The sequence below is a fragment of the Nycticebus coucang genome, chromosome 12, assembly GCF_027406575.1.
Source record: "Nycticebus coucang isolate mNycCou1 chromosome 12, mNycCou1.pri, whole genome shotgun sequence".
Lineage (NCBI taxonomy): Eukaryota > Metazoa > Chordata > Mammalia > Primates > Lorisidae > Nycticebus > Nycticebus coucang.
The window spans coordinates 95,196,646-95,217,588 of NC_069791.1; the positions used below are offsets into that span (position 1 = coordinate 95,196,646).

The following is a 20,943-nucleotide window of genomic DNA, read 5'->3' on the forward strand; positions in this document are numbered from 1 at the left end:
ACAGGCCATCAGCCCCCACCTCTCTGTGCCCCGCCCCCAGTCCTTGTCCTACCTTGATGGTCACATGCCCCTCCACTTTCTCCATCTCGGCCAGGAGAGCTGAGAGCAGAGACGACTTCCCACAGCCCACTTGGCCCACCACAGCCACCAACGCACCTTCCGGAATGGAGAAGGTAATGCTGAAAGGACAAAGACATACCCTGGCTCAGCTGCACTGCTAGGCTGGATTCACCCAGAGTAGAGAGAGACTGAAGGCAGGGCCTGAACAGGTAATGAGGCCTGGAAGCTCCTACTGAGTTCAGTGCAGCAAATCATCTAGCAGGCTGCAGGTGTGAGGCAGGAAACAGGTGCCAGGATGCAAATACATCTGAGCTGAATGGAGAGATGTTAGTTAACGTCCCTGAGGGCACAGTGTGATCTCTGGACAGCTCACAACAAACTCCAAGGAAGGGTAGGCATGGCCTGGACACAGAAACCCATGTACAGCTGGAGAAAGGCCCAAAGGGGTGAAGTGTCAGGGTGTGATTAGGGGTCCCATGGCACTAAAGAGGAGAGTGGGTGGTGAGCCAGGCCTCGGAAGACCCTGAAGGAAGTTACGCTAAGATGTCCCTGCTTTGCTTCCAGCTGAGACTCAGGGAAGGGTCGAAGGGGAGATGGACATGAATGCATCTCTGCTGAAATCATCCTTTAACAAATAGCAGTTAGCAAAATGAAATAAGTTCAATGCTCTATCAGCATGACTGGCTGTGACATGACGTGGGACAATTCCATGTCACTCCCACTGCCAACAGCACAGCAGAGCTGGGATTCCACCTGCGTTCATGGCCAGCACACCCAGGGCTTCCTGCGTTCATTTACATTGACTCTGCTTTTCAACTGCTACTATAATGGTTTTGAAATACTAGTAGAAATGCTGACAGATTTTGCTGTCACTGTTTAATCCTTTTGATACTGCTGCATGGTAACTGATTATTCTTCTATTTCCATGCTAAGAGAGGCATGGACAGGAGGCCCAGTGAGGCAAAATCTGCCACTGTCCAGCCAAGACTGGAATATTTTACTTATTTATGCATTCAAGAAAGCATTCCTTCATTTTTATTCCACAGAAATAGCCATGAAAATGCAAACGGGGTACAGGTAGAGGAAAGACCTCATAAGCAAGAGAAATGTGGCTACTACACAAAGACATTTAAAATTATTTGCATGCACAAAGCCATGTAAAATTATGTACATGTAGGTAATTGATGGCAGATAAAGTCTATTTAGGCCTGGGGACTTCAAAATGAACTCTGAAGTTTCTTTTTTCCCCTTGTAGATTAACTCAAAAGGCAAATGTCTACAGCAATTTTTCAGGATTTTTTTTCCAAATTGATACCAGGGTACAAATTTTTAGGTTACATTGTTCTCACTTCCAAGGTCAAGTTCAAATTGTTAGATGAGATCCTGCCAAATGCCCTCCCTCCTCCTGCCAATTGCCCTCCTCACCTCTCCCCCTTGCTAGACTATATGTGTGTTTTATCATTCATACGAGCATGTAATTGTTTATATATTGGTTTCATATCAGTATTGAGTACACTGGATTCTTTTCCCCCCATCCTTGAGCTAAATCAAGCAGCATTCAGGTAGGATGCATAAATGTTAGTTATTGAAATCTCTTCCTGTTGTGTGCTTCCCTTAACAAGTATATAGTGTCCATTCTTGTCTTTCCTTATTTTTGTTGATTTAAATCCAATTGCATCTGCAAATCAGACTGCAACCCCTGCTTTTTTCTGATTTCCAGCTGCCTAGATTACTGTTTTCCATCCCTTTACTCTGAGTCTTGTTTTATCCTTCAAAGTAAGGTGTTTCTTGGAAGCAACAGATATCTGGCCTGAGTTTTTGTGTCCAGTCTGCCAGCCTGTGCCTCTTTAGAGGAGAATTTATGCCATTCACATTCATTGAGAGAACTGATAGATATGGTGGAGTTTGGGTCATCTCATTTGTCAGAGGTCCAGAGCCTCTTTTTATCCCTTTCACCATTGTGGAAGCTAGGCTTTGTTCTTTAATTTCTGGGTGAGTTTACTTTGACAGTGGACCATTGGGTTGGTCATTATGAAGAATGGGTCTGAGTACGTCCTATACAGCTGGTCTAGTTACGGCAAATTTCCTCAACACACGGATGTCAGTAAAGTATTTGATTTCTCCATCAAAATGAAACTCAGTTTAGTGTGATACAGGATCCTGGGCTGAAAATAGTTTTGTTTAAGAAGGTTAAAGGTCAATGACCATCCTCTTCTGGCTTGAAAATTTTCGGCTGAAAGATCTGTGCTCATCCTGATGTTTTTCCCTTTGTAGGTAATGCTTTTCTTACTCCTGACTGCTTGCAGGATTTTCTCCTTCATATTAAATTTGGCAAAGTTAATTACAATGTGTCTAGGAGATGTTTTGCTTGGATTGAGTTGTGCTGGGGTTCTGAAACTATGATTTGAATTGGTACGTCTCTTGTAACACTTGGGAAATTCTCCAGCCTAATGTCTTAGAATAGAGCACTGGTGCCTTTAGGATCATCCTCCCCCCTTCAGGAATCCCTATAATTCGGATGTTTGATCTTGAGACTGGAATATTTTAATATGCTGAGAAGAGGGAAGATTTGACTAGATAAAGGAGGTTCTCAGAGTTGCAAGGAAAAGAGTGACTGGAACAGGATGGCCTTTGAGACTGGAAGGACAGAGGGAAGGATGAGGGCACAGAGGAAACTGAGGTGGAGCAAAACGAGAGAAAAGCTGTAATTGAAGCAGACCGGATTTAGGTTAGACACAAGGAAGAACTTAAACACACAGTCCCATCATGAATTTTATATAGTTTCTTTTCTCTGGAGAGTTTGTCCCCCATCTGACAAAACAAAGCAGCAATTTGGCTACTTAGGGGATAATAATTTAGGGCAATAGGGATAAATCAAGTCCCTAAAAGTTCCTGTTAGGCCCTTTAAGGAGGCCTAAAAATGCTGCTGAGTGAGGCCACCAGTCAGAAAGAAAAGGTACTTGACAAAGTGGCAGGGAGACCAGGCCAATTCTCTGGACACCATATGCTTCAGAAAGATAAGAACTGTGGTGGGCAGAGTGCCAGGCAGAAAGCTGCCCAGAAAGGGTGAGGCGGCCAGCCAGGGTACTTAGGAGAAGCCAGGGAAGAACAATTCCACTCTGACAGGAAGTGCACGTGGATAGACCAGTGGTTAGCAGCCTAAGCTACATCATAGCCTCAGACCTGGCCTAGCCAATCAGGGCACCCAGTCCCTCCAGATAAGGTGATTGGATCAGGGAAGGACACATGACCCATCAGGAAGGGAGGAGACGCCTGAGAATTAGGCAGCACAGAGGGAAGTGTCACAAAGAAAGGATGGAAAAGTTCTGATGGCACCAAGTCCTTCGAATATACCATACCTGAAAGTGGAACTTCTCTATTTTGTAAGCCCCAAACCCCTTTTGTTGTGTAAGCCTACTGTGCGAGGTTTTTGTTACTTATAATCAGAGGAGACCCTCTGGGCTATGCACTTTCATATCTGCTCCTCACAATAGCCCAAGTAGGTCTATGTGAACCTATTTTCCAGACGGGTAGACTGAGGCTCAGAAATGCAAAGTGACAAAGCTGAAGTGTGTCAAGAATTCAAATCCATGTTTAACCAAAGCCTCACAGCTCAACTCCAGGCCACCACGTGTGTGTCTGTGTCCTGCCTTACCCATTCAGTGTGGGAGGGTCGCTCCTCACCCAGGTGAAGGTGGCATTCTTCATGGTGATGCTGTTGCTCCCTCCACCTCCTGAGAAAAAGTAGAAGAAACACATCAGGCACAGATGGAGTCATGGGCTAAGCGTGAGTAAGAACACCCAGTTTTCTTTTTTCCCTGGTCAAGTAGTTCCAGCCCAGATGCTAGAGACTAATGGTGTTGGGCATTATCTGGTGGTATCAGCCGCAGTTTCTGAAAGAAAAGCCCCAACCTGCAGTTTTGGAGGCAGCCTCACACCCAGAAAGCAGAAGGAAACCGCAGAGGGCTTGGCCTCCTAAGACAGGAGGTTACGCCACCCTGATGCTCATCAGGGGGGATGGCTGCACAGGGCGGGGCAGGGGGCCCTCAAGGGTTACTCGAGGCTCTGGGGACTCCCTCACCCCTTCTCAGCCAGGCTCAGGCAGCTCCAGCAGAGCTGGAGGGCAGAGTGGCCCTCGCCACACCCACAAGCCCTCCTTGGTGCTCAAGGCCAGGTCGTTCCACCCCAATATCTACATGCTGCTCCTCTTCCTCACTCTAGCTCCAGCCACACCACCCTGCACACATCACAGAAGGTCAACCTTTCTAAAACACCAGCCACTCAAAGCAGAACATGAAAAGGAAGTGTGGCCTTAAAGTATGGGAGAGGGGAGGGCGGTTAAGACAAAGCCCACATTGTATGGGCGCCGGGTCTCTCAGACTCCTAGCGCCTGTCACTATGCACTTTTCCTCCCCTTAATTTTCTTCTTACTTCAGTCCCTCACCTAAAAAAACAAACAAAATAAAGTCTTTTACTTATGAGCCAGCTTAAGACCCCCTGGAGATAATACAGTGGATTTTATTTTTAAGCTGTCAAATGCAGAAATAACTTCCTTCCTCCAACCTGCAGGGAGAGGAAGTAACTGGCTAACCTAGGTTAACCTTGTCCCTCAGCTCTGCCCAAAGAGAAAAAGCACTCAACCTGAATAAGGAAACTGGAAGGTGCTATTTATATAGAATTCAACAAAAAACCCCAGCAGGAGCCACTGAGAACCAGGGAGCTGCCAAGGGGCCCTGTCTGCCACACAGAGAGCTGGACAAACACTTTAGACTCAACCACCCCAGAAGCAGCTAACAGGGCCAGAAGGAGGGGCTGAGGCCTGGCCCATACCCACAGCTGACACTTTGGTGAGCTGTGAACAACTTCAGTAGTGAAACTTCCTCAAGCTGCCTCAAACTTCAGCCTATGTTTTGCAGAGAAATTTGACCTATAGGAGAAGGCCTCACTCCCACACTGTGTGAGGGGACTTGTTCCTCCACACAGCAGAAACCAGATGACCACAGGCCAGGGATATGAGGAGGATGACGGCCACTGGTTCTCAACTGGGAGAAACTATGCCCTCCCCGCCAAGGGACATCTGGCAATGTATGGAGACATTTTAGGTTGTCAAAATTAGGGTGGGTGCCACTGTACCTAATGGACAGCGTCCAGGAATGCTGCTCCACCTTGCACGGTACACAGGGCCACCTTCCACAACACAGGATGGGGCATCCCCAGATGCCCATAGTGCCCAGAAGGAGAAACCGTGACCTAGGGATTGAGCCTAAGAAGCTGAGAGCATCTCACTCGTACTAGAGAAGTGGTGAGCACCACAACCCATCCAGCATCTTCTGTGCACCAGGCGCCATGTCAATGCCTCATGAAGATGCGTGAACACGGACCTGGCACCGGAATCTAGGGTTTGTCCAGCTCTCTGTATGGACAGGGCCCCTTGGCAGCTCCCTGCTTCTCTGTGGCTCCCGCTGGGGGTTTTTGTTGAATTCTGTAAATAGCACCTTCCAGTTTCCTTGTTCAGGTTGAGTGCTTTTTATCTTTGGGCGGAGCTGAGGCACAAGGCTCACATTAGATCCTCTGGCCATATGTATTAAGCTCTGGAGCCAGACTGTGGGTTTGAATCCCTGAGCTACCATGGGCAAGTTACTTAACTTCTCTGTGCCTTATTTTGTCTGTAAAATAGGGCTGATGATCATGGAATCAACTCCAGAGGTCTGTGGTAGGGTGCAAATGTGGCAATATGTGCAGCAACCTTTGAGTGACACCTCCCACACAGCAGGTGCTCAGTAAATCTCAGACAGGCAACACCATACGGCCGGGAAAGCACAGATTCCAACTGACCGGCTATGGGTGTGAGTCCTGCCTCTACTTTTTAGCAGCTGTGGCATCTCAGACAAGTCACTGAGGCCGGTTTCCTCGGATATCCGGTGCTGCGGTGAGCGTGGGATGAGACAGTGCACTGACATACTTGGGAAAGAACACGGGTGGCAGGACCAACCTCTGCATCACACTGTCGCTGCTCTCAATGTCATTAATATTTATTATTAATTGGAGAAGCAGATCTAAACAAAATCCCTGCTCAGGAGGAGCAGCTGGGGAAGGATAAATGAACAAGCTACCAACAAAAATCTGTAACACCATGCCAAAATAAAGCTACTTGTGTTCCCATTATCCAGATGAAGAAACTGAGGTTCAGACCTAAATATACACAGCTCATGAGTTGGGGAGGTTGGCCATTCTCCAGAGTCCTTATTTGGCCTGTCCATAAGCCCAGAACAGAATCAAGGTTGGGCTCAAGTTTGGGCCCCTGGAAAGTGATTCCTGGGGGATGTGTCACCCAGTGGCTGTGTCCTAGCAAGAAAGCAAATGTGGGCCAGGCGTAGGGGTTCACACCTATAATCCCAGCACTATGGGAGGCCAAGGTGGGGCCTTGAAAGAAAAGAAAAGAAAGAAAGAAAAGAAAAAAGAAAGCAAAAGTGCAAGTTCACCCTCCTGGGATGTACACGATGAGAGAAGCCCTGGGAGGAAGGGCTTCCCTCCCCTTCCATGCAGCTCTGCAAAGGCTTTGCTTCCTGGGGGCTCACAAATAAGCTGCTGGGCAGAGCCAGACCTAAGGCCAGCCAAGGAAAAGAAATTCCAGCTGGGAGGGATGCGTGGGTGGTGGGGAGGCCGCCACCCCAGATGGGGAAACCAAACACGCACACACCATCTTTCATAGGCCGCCGCTCGATGCTGTCGGGCTCCAGCTCCTCGTGGGAGAGAAAGATTCTGAGGCGTTTGAGGGAGACACTCGCCTGCACGGAAAGTAATGACAGTGCACGGTTATTTTTAAAAAACGTTTTTTTTTTTTTGCAAAAACAAACTGAGGCTAGCTTTCAGTGGTTTCCCCCGAGTATGGATGGGCCCACTTCCTCCCACCCTTATTTCTGAAGGCTTCATGTTTCTCAGAACAAGCCTATACTTTGGAATAAAAACCTACACCAGGTTTTGGTTCTTGTTTGTTTTCCTTCAAAAGCGCACAAAAGTTATTTTAGAAAAACAGGACAGAGGCCCGGCCTCAATGAAGAGGGACCATAATGACAAAGGTGATGGGCCCCCCTCACACAGCCCAGCTATGCGGGCCTCTCTTTAATTATGTAAGAAGAAACGCTTGCTGAAGCATTAATTGGTGAATTGTCAGGAAGTTTGGGAAATGCTTTAAAATTCTTCAGCAAAGAAAGAAAATAAAGGGAGAGCTGGGTGAAGGAGGGGACCAGAAGAAGGACCAGAAGAAGCATGTGCTGCAAAACGCTAACAATGAACCTGAGTGATGAGTGTGTCAAGTACACGGCATGACTCCGTGCTGTCTGCTCTGTGTCCTGGACCCCAGAGCCCCTCTGAAGTGCCTGTACCTGCACGATGCTGCTGATCACCATGGGGAGAATGTTCAGGGGGAATCGAAGGATGTTGAACAAGGCCAAGGACACGAAGGCTTTCTTGGCATCCAGGACGTTGTTCTTGTCCACGGTCACGTAGACGGCAAAGGTAGAAAGGGCTACCTGCAAGCAGAGTATCCTGCTGCCAGCCATCCATGAGTGAGGGTCATGGCCATGGGGGCAGTTCCACCACCCCAGGGGAGCATCCGGCCCGCCCCAAGTGGCCAGGACTTCCACCGCAGTGCATAGAAAAGCTGAGGGCAGCGTCTAATACACAGCAGGCACTCACTAAACACTCAGAGAATGAAATGGATAAATGAATGACCAGGGATTGAAAGGTTCTGGCCTTTCCCACGGGCATTCTTGGTGTTCATTGACACCAAGCATCATCCAGCCACCACCAGGACTTTGCCCCTGCAGATTCCTCTGCCTGAAACCATCTTCCCATCCAGATGGTGGCCTGGTCCCTCCCATGCTACCCAAAACAGCCCTACCATCACTCTCCATCCTTTGACTGTGGTTTACTTTTCCTCATAGCACCTGTCACTGCCTATCAACTAACAACTAGGTTCACAAGCTTGCCACTGGGTGCTTAGGTTGGCAGCACTGTACAAACAACTTGGTAAGGTTTCATAACCTTGGTATATCAGTGTCTCCCACCTGTGTTCGTGTGGACACGTGGTAGTATCTTACTGAATGGTGTTCATTGTGTTTTGTGTTTTTGTGTGCAGTCACGAGAATGCTGGAGCTTGAGTTGGAGCAATAAACAAACATTAAATTTCTTGTTAAATTTGGCAAGTGTGGAAGTGAAATCAGGCACATGTTCAAGTTTACGAAGATAACGGCATGGAAAAAAACAGAAGCGTACAAGTAGATTAAATGTTTTCTGAGGGGAGGGAAAGCATCACTGATAAAGGACAAGTCAGGGCAGCCAGTAACAAGAACTGAAGAAAACACAGCAAAAATTCATCAAATGGTGTCTCAAAATTGTCAGCTAACTATGAGCAGCTTAGCAGACTAAGTAAACGTCAATAGAAAAACAGGAAAATCTTTTTTTTTTTTTTGGCCGGGGCTAGGTTTGAACCCGCCACCTCTGGCATATGGGACCGGCGCCCTACTCCTTGAGCCACAGGCACCACCTGAGAAACAGGAAAATCTTAACTGAAGATCTTGGCATGATAAAGTTGTGTGCAAAAATGGCTGGAAGAAGCTCACTAAGGAACAAAAGCAAAGCAGAGTAGAAGTTTGCCAAGACCTACTGGAGAGGCAAGATGATATTTTAGGTCATGTTAACACTGGTGATGAAACATGGGTGTGAAAAGCATCAAAGTGCACAATGGAAGCCAGCCAATTCTCCATGACCAAAAATTTTGTCAGTCCAAATCAAGAACCAAAATAATGTCATGGAACTTTTTTGGTGTCAGAGGAATTATTCATTATGAATCTGTGCCAACTGGGCAAAAAGTTAACCAAGTTTTCTATTTGAAAGTGCTGAAAAGGTTACATGAAAAAGTTAGACAAAAACAACTTAAACTTTTTGCCAACAACTCATGACTCTTGCATCACAATAATACACCAGCTCACACGGCACTGTCTGTGAGGGAGTTTTTAGCCAGTAAACAAGTAACTATATTAGAACAGCCTCCCATACTCACCTGATCTGGGCCCCAATGACTTTTTGTTTATCCAAAGATAAAGAAAATATCAAAAGGAAGACATTTTGATGACATTCAGGACATCAAGGGTAACATGATGACAGCTCTGAGGGCCATTCCAGAAAAAGTTACAGAACTGCTCAGAAGGGTGGACGGGGCACTGGTGGTGGTGCACAGCTTCCCAAGGGGAGTACTTCAAAGGTGATTGTAGTTATATCCAGCAATGAGGTATGTAGCACTTTTTATAGGATGAGTTTGTGAACTTAACTGTCAGACCTCTCCATGTATCTCCTGTTTGTCTCTTGTACTGAAATGCCAGCTCCACAAAGGCAGGGACTTTGTTTTGTACAGGACTGTGCCCTCAGTTCCTACAACAAGCCCCAGCATTTAAGGACACTAAATAAAACGTTGGGTGGGTTTGCCCTATTGCCCAGGGCTTCAGTGGTCTCATCTGTGATACAGCCATGAGGGATAATACCACAGTTTAAAGTTCCTTCCAACTCATATAGTAAATGATTTCATATACCAAGGAAAGGAACACTTAAAAAGGAAAAAAGGAAAGAAAGAAAAAGAAACAAGCAACCACTATGTGTTGGAAAGCCACTCCCTTTGCCACAAAGACAGACCTGCCCTAATCCCTATAGTGGTTCCTGGGATTAGTAAAATGACACTGAGCCTGGATTTGGTTGTCTGAGACAGCAGCATCAGACTGCTTGACAGAAGAAAGAAAGGGCCCCCTGAGTAGCGCAGGGGCTAGGCTGCCCTGCGTGGGAGGGAGGTAGCCAATGTCTGACAGATAGCCATGGCCACGGCCAACAGGCGCGGGGTCAGCGTGTCCCTCCCTCCCTGCTGGGCACAAAAGCAGCCCAGTGTTCCCAGGTGAGGCTAGTAACACGATCCCATAGGCTCATCCTGTGCAAAGTATCACAAGAAATTTGGAAAACCTTGGACTCTGGCAGATAGACAAAAGTCCCTGCCCCCATTTGAACCCTTTTCTTAGAGCCATTAAAGGCTTTCCCTGGGAGACATGAACTCCCTGGGTCCCTGCCTATTTGAGCTCAGCTCAGACTACCAAGAAGTCAGGAGACTTGCACTTGAACCCCGCTTCTGCTGTAGCTGAGGTCCCATGTTTTTTCAGGGTCTCCGTGGCATCATTTCATTGTTAACCTTCCAGAAAGTCACACAGCTTAAAAATAAAAACCATATTCACTGTGTATCAGCTGTGTGACCCCTGTATGTCGCGTTTCAGGTCTCCAGGACAACCTCTGTTTTCCCAGCTAGGAAATGGGAACACGGTATGCCTTTGAGGGCTGTTGGCAACAAGAAATAAGGCACTTCTCTAGATAGCTTAGTATGAGGACACAGGGCCTGGGGCACAGTAAAACTCAACGTAGGGCAGTTTTTATTTCTCGGTGTTGGACTCAGTCCAAACTCTTTCAGCCATTCTTCCAAAGAATCTATTAACCTGGTCCCAAGGGCAAGAGCCCTGTCCTGCTGGCAAGCAGAGCTGGTTCCTCTTCTGGCTTTTGACATTAACGAGCTATATGAACCCAAGGCAAGGCAGCAACTTTCCAGGCTCCCCTGCCAAGGAGGAGGTCAGGTGTTCAAAAGGGCACAGACACATGATCCCTGGATGTCCCTACGTGGCGGCTCCCCTCACCTAAACAGTAATAAGCACTGGTCTCTTACCCAAAGGTGTTCTTTACTCAAAATTCCCCATGTAGATCCACACAATACACTATTATTTGGCTATAAAAAGGAATGAACCCCACACTCCACCCAACCCCTAAAACCCTGATGCTTCTGTGAACAAACTGATCAGTGTTTTCTGACTGCCTAGCACCTACTGCTCTGATTTTGGTAATACCACGATTTTCCTTTGGGGTACTGAACCTCTCCCAATCTTAATCTATAACCTTTGGCCACAAATAATCCCCCTCTCAAGCCCCACCTCGGGCCCCAAGCTCTGACAGGAGCCACCACAAGCCATGTCATCCAGCCCAGCCAGTCTAAGCATCCCGTCTCCCTGGCCCCAGTGACTAGTTCAGGAACGAACATGTGACCAGCTGCAACCAATGAGACCCAACCCTACAACACTGCAGGAAGCACTGAGGAAATGGGACTGCACGCACAGCGGTTGCTGAGGACAATTTGCCAAGACTCCTGTGTTCCGGGGCTACAAGTATAAAATGACATGATGTCTCCACAGACCCTACAACAGCAGTTCTCAACCCGTGGGTTGCGACCCACAGGAACTGTATTAAAGGGCCACGGCATTAGGAAGGTTGAGAACCACTGCCCTACAATTTAGAGAAGTACCGAACAGATGATGACTACAAGGGATGATAATTAGTCTAAAGAAGGGAGAGATACGTGGTGAGTAGAAGGCAAGACTCTCGCAAATCATCCAAGACAGAAAATGGTCACTTTTGATGGCTGCCTGGAGAGGCTATTTTAAGCAAGTACATTAAGTGGACATGATAAATGCCAGGCTCCATATTCCAGAAACACAGTGCTTTCCATCCTGGTGGCTGGCATCCCAGGCCTCTGTCTTCCATCACACCTACCTCTGGGTAAACACCTCATCATCCTCGAAGCACAGGAATCTGCCAGTGGAAAGAACTCACAAACACCTTCCAGGAGAACTGAAGATCACATATTTTATCCTAATGTAGTCAGAGGCTTGGGTGTCTTGGCCAGGGCCAAGGTCTCCAAATGACACCCAGGCTTGTCTGTTTCTTGCCAAGCAGCTCAATAAACTGTCTCTGGAAGCCAGTCACCCCCACCCCTTCCCCAGCCATGTGGAAACAGAGAGGCAAATTCAGAGGTCACGAGAAGCTGGACCTGCTCTTACACCCCTTTGGTTGTGGCTCCTTAAAGGAGGTCAAGGCAGGAAGCAGTAAACAAAGAGTCAACACATTTGGGTGATGACCTGGAAACTGCAGATTTTGTCAAGGGATCAGAGCAAAAGGTTAGGAGGAAACTACCCACCCTCTCCTAAGTGGGCACAACTCAGAGACTAAACCTCGTGGCCTGCCCAGGCCAACTGCAGATCTTCTACCAGAGAAGACCACTCAAAATGCCACAGGTTTCTGCACGATTTGTTATTCCCTGTGTAAAAGCAAAGTAAATAAGAAAAAGTTATAAGTACAATTCACATTATTTATCACACCTATCCGCTGCTGTGCTGACTCTAGACTCTCTGGAAAATGTAAGAAAGGAAGAAAGGTGACTGCAGCTGAGGGGATGGCCTGGGCCTTTCTCTGTGGGCGTGTGGTTCTCCACTGGAGGGAATTTCCCAAGGGAACAGCTGGCAATGCCCGGGGCCATTTTCAATTGTCACAGCTGGGGAAAGCAGGGAGAGGTACTACTTGGCATCTAGTGGGTAGAGGCCAGGGATGCTGCAGAGCATCCTACAATGCGCAGGACGGCCCCACCACTCTGAAACAAAGGGTGATCTGTTCCCACAGAGCCTCAGCGCTGGGGTCGAGAGTCACTGCTGTACGTAGACCATGTGATACAGTTTTAATTATTTTCACCATGTGAACCCATTACTTCCTATTTCTAAACCAAAATGTATCATATACACAGAAGCAAAGAGTTCACAGTTAACATTTAACACACAGAGATCCTTAAACAATTTAAAGAAAGATAATAAAATGAACAACACTCTCATCCAGTCTGATATTTTTTTTACTTCTTAAAACATACACACACACACACACACACAGAGTCCATCAAGGCCCTAGAGAAAGCCTGGGGACTAGAGTGTTTAAAGAATGCCACAGGCAGCACAGAACACCAGGGTGCTGGGGCAGGAGGGATCTTAGGGAACACATAGTCCCAGAATAGCAAGGAGATGCCATTTCTTGTCCCATTCTAGTTCCCTGACAGTGGGAGCATACCTCAGTGGGAAAGAAACCATGAGTGACTATGAACGTCCGCCCTGGGCACGGAGTGGGGGTAAGAGGAAGACAGCGCCCGGTGTTTGAAATCCCTGCGATCTAACCCTTCATTTTTCATATGGAAAGGCCAGAGCTGGGGAGGTGAAATGACCTTCAGCTTCAGGTCACACTGCAAGCTGGCTGCAGAATGCAACTGTCCTGACTCTCAGAAGAACACTCCAGCCCTGTAACCCAGGGATTGGACCAAGCTCCACATCTGGCCCACACCTCTTTACAGAGGGCCTATTGACCTCAGAATAGATTTTACATTTTGTTTGTTTCAAGATGGGGTCTCACTCTGTCCCCCAGGCTGGAGTGCAGTGGTGTCATCATATTTCACTGCAGCCTTGAACGCCTAGGCTCAGAGGATCCTACCACCTCAGCATCCTGAATAGTTACACTACCACTATTGGCTGGATTTTACATTGTTCAATAGTTGAAAAAAATCAAAAGACACCTAATATACAAGACATGTGCAAATTATAAAAATTCAGATTTGAATTTCAGTGTCTATAAATACATTTTTATGGGAGCGCAGACACACCCATCCATTGTGGGTCCTATATCTATATAGGCTGTTTCTGCATGCCCCTAGCAAAGACAGGTATTTGTGACAGAAACCATCTGGCCCAGAGCACCTAAAATATTTACTACCTGACTCTTTTTTTTTTTTTTGAGGCAGAGTCTTACTATGTGACACTCTGTGCCGTGGTATCACAGCTCACAGCAACCTCTAACTCTTGTGCTTAAGTTATTCTCTTGTTTCAGCCTCCCAAGTAGCTGAGACTACAGGCTCCTGCCACAATGCCTGACTAATTTTTCGTTGTAGTTGTCATTGTTGTTTGGCAGGCCTGGGCTGGGTTGGAACCTGCCAGCCCCAGTGTATGTGGCTGATGCCCTAGCTGCTGAGCTGCACGCGCTGAGCTACTAGCTGACTCTTTACAGAAAAAGTTTGCTTATTCCTACTTTTTGCAAGAGTCTCTCAAACTTGAGTGTGCATGTGAACCACCTAGAGAGAGCTTGCTAAAATTCAGATCCAGTTTCAGTTGATCTGGGGTGAGGCCTGAGCGTCTGCATTTCTAACTACCACCAGGTGATGCCAACGCTGCTGGTTCTTGGATCACACCTAGAGGCGTGAGGATCGACTCCAGGAGGTCTCAAAGTATGAACCCAAAACAACAGCACCAAGCAGCCCCTGGGCCCCACATGGACTACTAAATCTGAAATTCTCAGTGGGCCCCCCAAGATGTGTTTTAACAAGCTCTCCAGGTGTTTGTGATGTCAGCTCAAAACTGAGCAGCCTCTGTCACACAGGTCCAGACTCAAGAGATTTAAGGCAAATCCCAACAAAACCCAGCAACGAATACAATTCCATAACTGGTGAAAAGGCTGGAGTTTCCCTAAACCTTCAGCTGGTCCCGGCAGAGACTTATGCCTGTACTCCCAGAAATTTGAGAAGCCAAAGCAGGAAGACCAATTGAGGTCATGAGTTTGAGACCTGCCTGAGCAACATAAATCTCAGACTCTACGAGTCTAAGTCTTGAGACTCAGTCTCTACCAAAAAGTAAAAACATACAAATTATCTAGGCATGTTGGTATATACCTATAGTTCAGCTACTCTGGAGGCTGAGGCGGGTCTCTTGAGCCCAGGAATTTGAAGTTGCAATGACTTATGATTGTTTGATCACACCACTGCAAACCAGCCAAAAAAGAAGAAAAAAGAAAAGCTTTGTATTTATCAAAATCTTTACTTCATAGAAACTTCCTGTAAGAATATATATTTGCTAATCTAACTAAGAAGAATCATTAATAGCACAACATTACAAAAAGAGTGACAGTTAATAATACAAAAGACAGAAAGAAAAAAACAAGCAAAAGGGCATGATCTAAAATCATCCTTAATCGCCATAGTCCATTTACTATATGGCCTTCTGGTTTAGGCCAGCGAGCGTTGTACAATGATAATGTGCACTATTGTCTTTAAACTTTTCAAAGCTGGCTAGGCAGGTATAGGCACATTAAAGTACCCCAAGACATGAGTAGCAGCATGGACCTTAACGGAAGAGGCGAGGGATCGACCTATATGGTGAGCAATGGGAGATAGGTAAGTTCACCAGGGCACACTCAAGTCCAGGACAAGCACGCTTCGTTAAATTAAACAGAGCAGCTCTGATTGCATGAACCAAAAGGAGATACATTAAATAGCACAAGAAAAGATACAGGACACCATGTATGGTGTGATTCCATGTGAACACACAGAAAACATTTTTTAAATACCTATGTGCTCACATTTGCTTTCTGAAAAGATATACAAGACTGTCACTTTGGAGAAGAGGGGAGGACAATATATTTTTCATTTTATATCACAATAACTAAGAAAATGCCAGGAAGGCTGTGTTAACCAGTGTGAGGAAAATGTATCAAACGGTCTATGAAACTAGTGTATGGTGCCCCATGATCACATTAATGTACACAGCTATGATTTAATAAGAAAAAAAATAATATAAAAAAAAAGATTTGAAATTTTTTTTACAGTGAATGATATTTGTTGATCACATACAAATATTGTTTGAGGCACGGAGGATACAGCAGTCAAGAGAAAAAAAACGTCCTGCCCTCCTAGAGCGTCCTAGTGGGGGGAGACAGACAATAAACAAAACACGTAAATTTTAGAGCGTGTTTGGCAGTGCCACTCAACATGTGGTCTTCAGGTCACTCACAAACCACACTTTGTGACCAGCTGGTAACAAAATAAGAAAACAAGACTATGGCACAAAGCATGCTGTTTGGTTCAGCTAATATTTTTTTCTTATAAGAACCTCTCAGTGAGGCCAGGCACGGTGGCTCATGCCTAAAATCCTAGCACTCTGGGAGGCCGAGTCAGGTGGATTGCCTGAGCTTGGGATTTCAAGACCAGTCTGATCTAGAGTGAGACCCCTATCTCTAAAAAGAAATAGCTGGATATTGCAGTGGGCGCCTGAAGTCCCAGCTACTCAGGAGACTGAGGCAAGAGGATCGCTTGAGCCCAGGAGTTTGAGGTTGCTGTGAGCTATGATGACACTCTAGCCAGGGTGACAGAGTGAGACTCTGTCTCAAAAAAAAAAAAAAAAATTCTCAATGAAAGAATCAGAGAGAACTGGCTCACATCTTGGCACATACTGCTTATCTCACAGTGAACAGGTAACAAACAGTTCCCAAACCAGCTGGCTAGAAGATGTTAAGTGTTGAGAATAGAATGAAGAGTTTTATAAAAAGTGGTCAGAGTTCTCACTGAAACAGTGACCTGTTAAAAACAGTAGAACCGGCTCAGCACCCACCCATCACACAGTGGTTACGGCGCCAGCCACATACACTGAGGGTGGCGAGTTCGAACCCAGCCCGGGCCTGCTAAATAATAATGATAACTGCAACAAAAAATAGCCAAGCATCGTGGCGGGCACCTGTAGTCCCAGGTACTTGGTAGGCTGAGGCAAGAGAATCACTTAAGCCCAAGACTTTGAGGTTGCTGTGAGCTGTGACACCACAGCGCTCTACCAAAGGCAACATAGTGAGACTCTGTCTAAAAAAAAAACCAAACAATAAAAAAAAACACAGTAGAACCTTCAAACTTGACCACCTCTTTAAGTTGACCTAATTTTCATAGACTGGACATACACCACATGTACATATCAAACCAGTAGGCCTAGTTCCTGTACCTAGTTTGTTGTAGTCCCTTGGGTGGTCAACTAACAGAAGTTCTACTGTATTTAGGTACAAAAACAAAACAAAATATAAACAACATGGGCCAGGAAAAATTTGACTTTACTCACCAGGAAAGGTGTGCAGACCCAGGTGAAGGTCCCCACAGCGGCCAGGTAAGCTGATTTCTTCAGCACCTTTAGCTCCTCCTGCCTGATGGCCAGCACCTTGTCCTTGAAGGCCAGCTCCCACGCGTAAAGCTTGAGCACTTTGATCCCGTTAAGCATCTCGTTCATCAGCTTGATCCGATTGTCTTTGCACTTCATGTGGGCCACCTTCCAAGACAGCGGCAATCAGCACTGCATCTGGGGGCTGGCCCTGACATCAGACCATCCCTCCACACCACCAACCAGTACAAATGACCCTATGTCCTCTGGCCCTGAGACCACGTCAAAGGGCTCCTCCACCAAGGGGGGAACTACTTCAAATCATGTTAGATTAGACGTCAGAGAAACCTATTTGATTTAGAATGGAGGAAAAGAGACAAGAAAAACCCTTCTGGTGTCCAGGAAACGAGGGACCTGGGCCCTATTCTGCTGACCCAGATACAGGAAAAATGGTATTTTTCTTCTCTGGTTTCTTATTTTCCAGCCAGTACATGGTTGTTAAAACAGTGACATGTTTCTGTACCAGCTGGCACTGGTTCCAACCAGTGGGTGCTCATGCTGGACAGTTGTTAAATATTTTTAATATCTCCCAGCCTTTTCCCGACACCAGGCACTTTTCTAGGCATTTTACGTGAATTTAGCCATTTAATGCTCACAGGGACCTAATCATTTAGTGTTGGGGAGACTGAGGAGACTTTAAGCCAAATGACCTGAAGGGCAGCAATGGGAACTGTGCCAAGGCAGACAGCTCAGGGATGCCTACACACCTAGAGCATGAAAGGGGACTTGGCCCCAATCACCCCCACTCTGTGGGGCCTCTCATTCCAACAGGCGGTGTCCTGGAACTCATCTGCCTGTGCCACCATCGTGTGGCCGAGTGCTCCCATTTGCAGTTCCATAGCACATCATAAGGGTCCATCGACAGGGGAGCAGACAAACTGGGCCATCTCTGTTATGGTCCATTAGGTATCAGTTCAAGAGATGAATTCAGGATATTTGGCACAGCATGAAAAGACACCTGAGACCTGGTGTCAAACAGTATGATCATGCTGCCAGGCAGGACCATGTGGCTAAAAACAGATATGGAAATACACAGATACACACCAAACTATTTAATCAGATCTGTATATGAATATATAGAAAGTTCTAGAAGGATTCTCTTCAGTGCATTCACAGTGGTTGAGAGGGTAGGGAGGAGGATATCCTCTTTTAATCGATATACTTTTGTATTTATTTAAACTTCTTAATAATAAGGAAGCATATGCTCCATTACTTCCGGATTTCAACTTTGTTAAAATATGAAATATCTCTAAAAATAAAAAGCTGAATGCTGTGCCCAAGGTAAGAGCTTAATGGGGAGTATGGAGTGGAAGAGAGAATACTTTTTAATTCATATCCACACCTAATGAGTGATTCCATGGAAAATAAGGACTTGCTTTCAGGTTCACAGACATGGTGACTTCAGCCACCAGGACACTAGGTCTAACTACCTCAGGAGCCCTCAATCTGGGCTGCCCACCATGACCATCTAGGAAGCTTTAAAGTGCTGATGCCCCTTGGCTCAGTGCCTGTAGCACAGTGATTACAGCGCCAGCCACATACACTGAGGCTGGCAGGTTCAAACCCGGCCCGGGGCCAGCTAAAAAACAATAATAACAATTGCAACAAGCTCAGCGCCCATAGCACAGTGGTTATGGTGCCAGCCACATACACAGAAGGTGGTGGGTTCAAACCCAGCCCAGGCCAGCTGAACGGCTGCAACAAAAAAATAGCCAGGCGTTGTGGCGGGTGCCTACAGTCCCAGCTACTTGGGAGGCTGAGGCAAGAGAATCACTTAAGCCCAAGAGTTTGAGGTTGCTGTGAGCTGTGATGCCATGGCACTCTACCCAGGGTGACATAAAAGAGACTCTGTCTCAAAAAAATGCTGAGGCCCAGGTTCCAACCACAGTAGTGGGGCCTGGTGATTCCAACAGGCAAGCAAGGCTGAGAACCCCAGAAGGAACTTGACTAAACCCCATGTGGAGAAGCCAGCTCGGAGCCCTGCAGACACAGACATCTTACCTGGTAAGTCTTGGTCTTCATTGCCATGACAGCATTGAGGGGTACCATAAGGATCATCACGGCCACCCCAGCCAGGATGGGGGGGCCCAGGTTCTGAGGAAAGAAAGGAGACTCTTAATCACTCTGCAGACAGGAGAAGACCAGGGCCTTAACAGCTTACACGGGCTGATCCACCCCACTTGGACTCTGCCCAGCCAATTCTGGGCAAGATGTGTTACTTTTACCCAATGACTGGGTATAAAGAGTTTGCAAATTGGGCAGTGCCTGTGCTCAAAGGAGTAGGGCATCGGCCCCATATGCCTGAGGTGGCGGGTTCAAACCCAGCCCCAGCCAAAAGCTGCAAAAAAAAAGTTTGCAAATTTATTTCTGAGCATCTCTTGGATGCCTCCTAAGCCCTCTAAGAACACACAGGGACACAATCCCTTATCCAAAGCCCTTGGGGCTGGATGAATTCAAGAGTCTCACGATGGCTCACACCTGTAATCCCAGCACTCTGGGAGGCCAAGGTAGATGGTTGGCTGAGTTCAAGGGTTTAAGACCAGCCTGAAACATAGCGAGACCTCCTCTCTAAAAATAGCCAGGTGTTGTGGCAGGTGCCTGCAGTCCCAGCTACTTGGGCGCTCAGGCAAGAGAATCGCTTGAGCCCAAGAGTTTGAGGTTGCCGTGAGCTATGATGCCACAGCACCCTACCTATGGGCGACAAAGTGAGACTCTGTCTCAAAAAAAAGCAACAAGTAGAAAATAGTGAACACAGTCACCTGTTTATCCTGAAGGCTGCTATCAAGTTCTAGCATCCAGAAACTTACCTTTCAGGAGGGTTTCCACCATGAAAGAACTGATAAGAGTGGTTCTCACTACGTCTGAACTGTTTGGACAAACCATAGGGTTTATGCTGAACACCCCCTTTCCTTTTCTGAGTCTGGACTTTTGGGATATTCCAGGCAAAGGGTGCTTACACAGCCAGTCCCCAGTAAAAACTCTTGGCACTAAATCTTGCCAGTTTGGCAACATTTCACACGTGTAACTTGTTGCTGGGTAATTAGGTGCACCTTGTGTGACCCTACTGGGTGAGGAATCCCAGTGGAGCCCAATGGCTTCCCCTGGACATTGTCCCATGTGCCTTTATTCTTTACTAATTCTGCTGCATTACATTACAGCCATGGATATGATTATATGCTGAGTCCTGTGGGTCCTCCCAGTGAATCCTCAAAGCTGGTATGAGCTTGGGTACCCTTGACACACGTTTATGTCATATAAATTCTTACAACCTCAGCAGGGCACAGCACAGCACTCTAGAGTCAAATGCACTGATTTTTCAGCAGCCAAACAGGAATATTCTCACTGAGAGGGATAATCAAGATTAGAAAGACCTTATCAGTTCAGATGAATTTTTACCATCAAAGGAGTTAAGGAAAACTTTCAGTTTTCAGAGCCTTTGGATTTGGGGATTTGTAGATAAGAGGTTTAGACTTGTCCTATTACCCCATCTGCAGATAAGGAAACTGTCTAAGAAAGGTTAAGCGGTCAGTGGCCAAGACAAGATAAACATCTACACCTTCTGACTTCTTTCTAAATTACACAAATAAAAAGACGCCTTGAGAAGTTGGCTCACTATACGTTTCCTTAGCTGAAACTTATTTCCTTCTCAGCATGGAACTGTAAGATAATATGATTTTTCTCCATTAGACATTCAGGAAAATGAGAGTATTAACCTCCCCAAAGAAGTTACCCTCATGGACTCCACTCCTAGTTCTAGAAAAACGTTACTGCTGTTCCAAATGGTTTTGTGACCTACCTCTGCCCAGTGAAGACTAACCTAGCTTTGAGGATGAAGATGATTCCTACTAACAACCAACTCTGGGTAGCAAATGATAGTAGCTAAAAGATAATGAGCACATTTGTATATCAGGTACTATTTTATTGTTTTGCTTTGTTTGGGGGCGTGGTTTTGAGACAGTGTCTTCCTCTG

General features: G+C 46.4%; 1 protein-coding gene across 5 annotated transcripts in view; it reads right to left on the minus strand.

Moving 5' to 3' along the window:
- The window catches only part of ABCC1 (ATP binding cassette subfamily C member 1), a 153,627-nt gene that overhangs the window by 48,403 nt on the left and 84,281 nt on the right, over window positions 1–20,943 (minus strand). For all 5 annotated transcript variants that reach the window (XM_053557315.1, XM_053557314.1, XM_053557313.1 and 2 more), the window contains 6 exons: window positions 18,975–19,067; window positions 16,874–17,081; window positions 7,446–7,588; window positions 6,761–6,848; window positions 3,716–3,794; window positions 53–179 (listed from right to left, as the gene is read on the minus strand). In XM_053557315.1, the coding sequence (XP_053413290.1) occupies window positions 53–179; window positions 3,716–3,794; window positions 6,761–6,848; window positions 7,446–7,588; window positions 16,874–17,081; window positions 18,975–19,067 (738 nt within the window). The remainder of the gene's footprint in view (window positions 1–52; window positions 180–3,715; window positions 3,795–6,760; window positions 6,849–7,445; window positions 7,589–16,873; window positions 17,082–18,974; window positions 19,068–20,943) is intronic.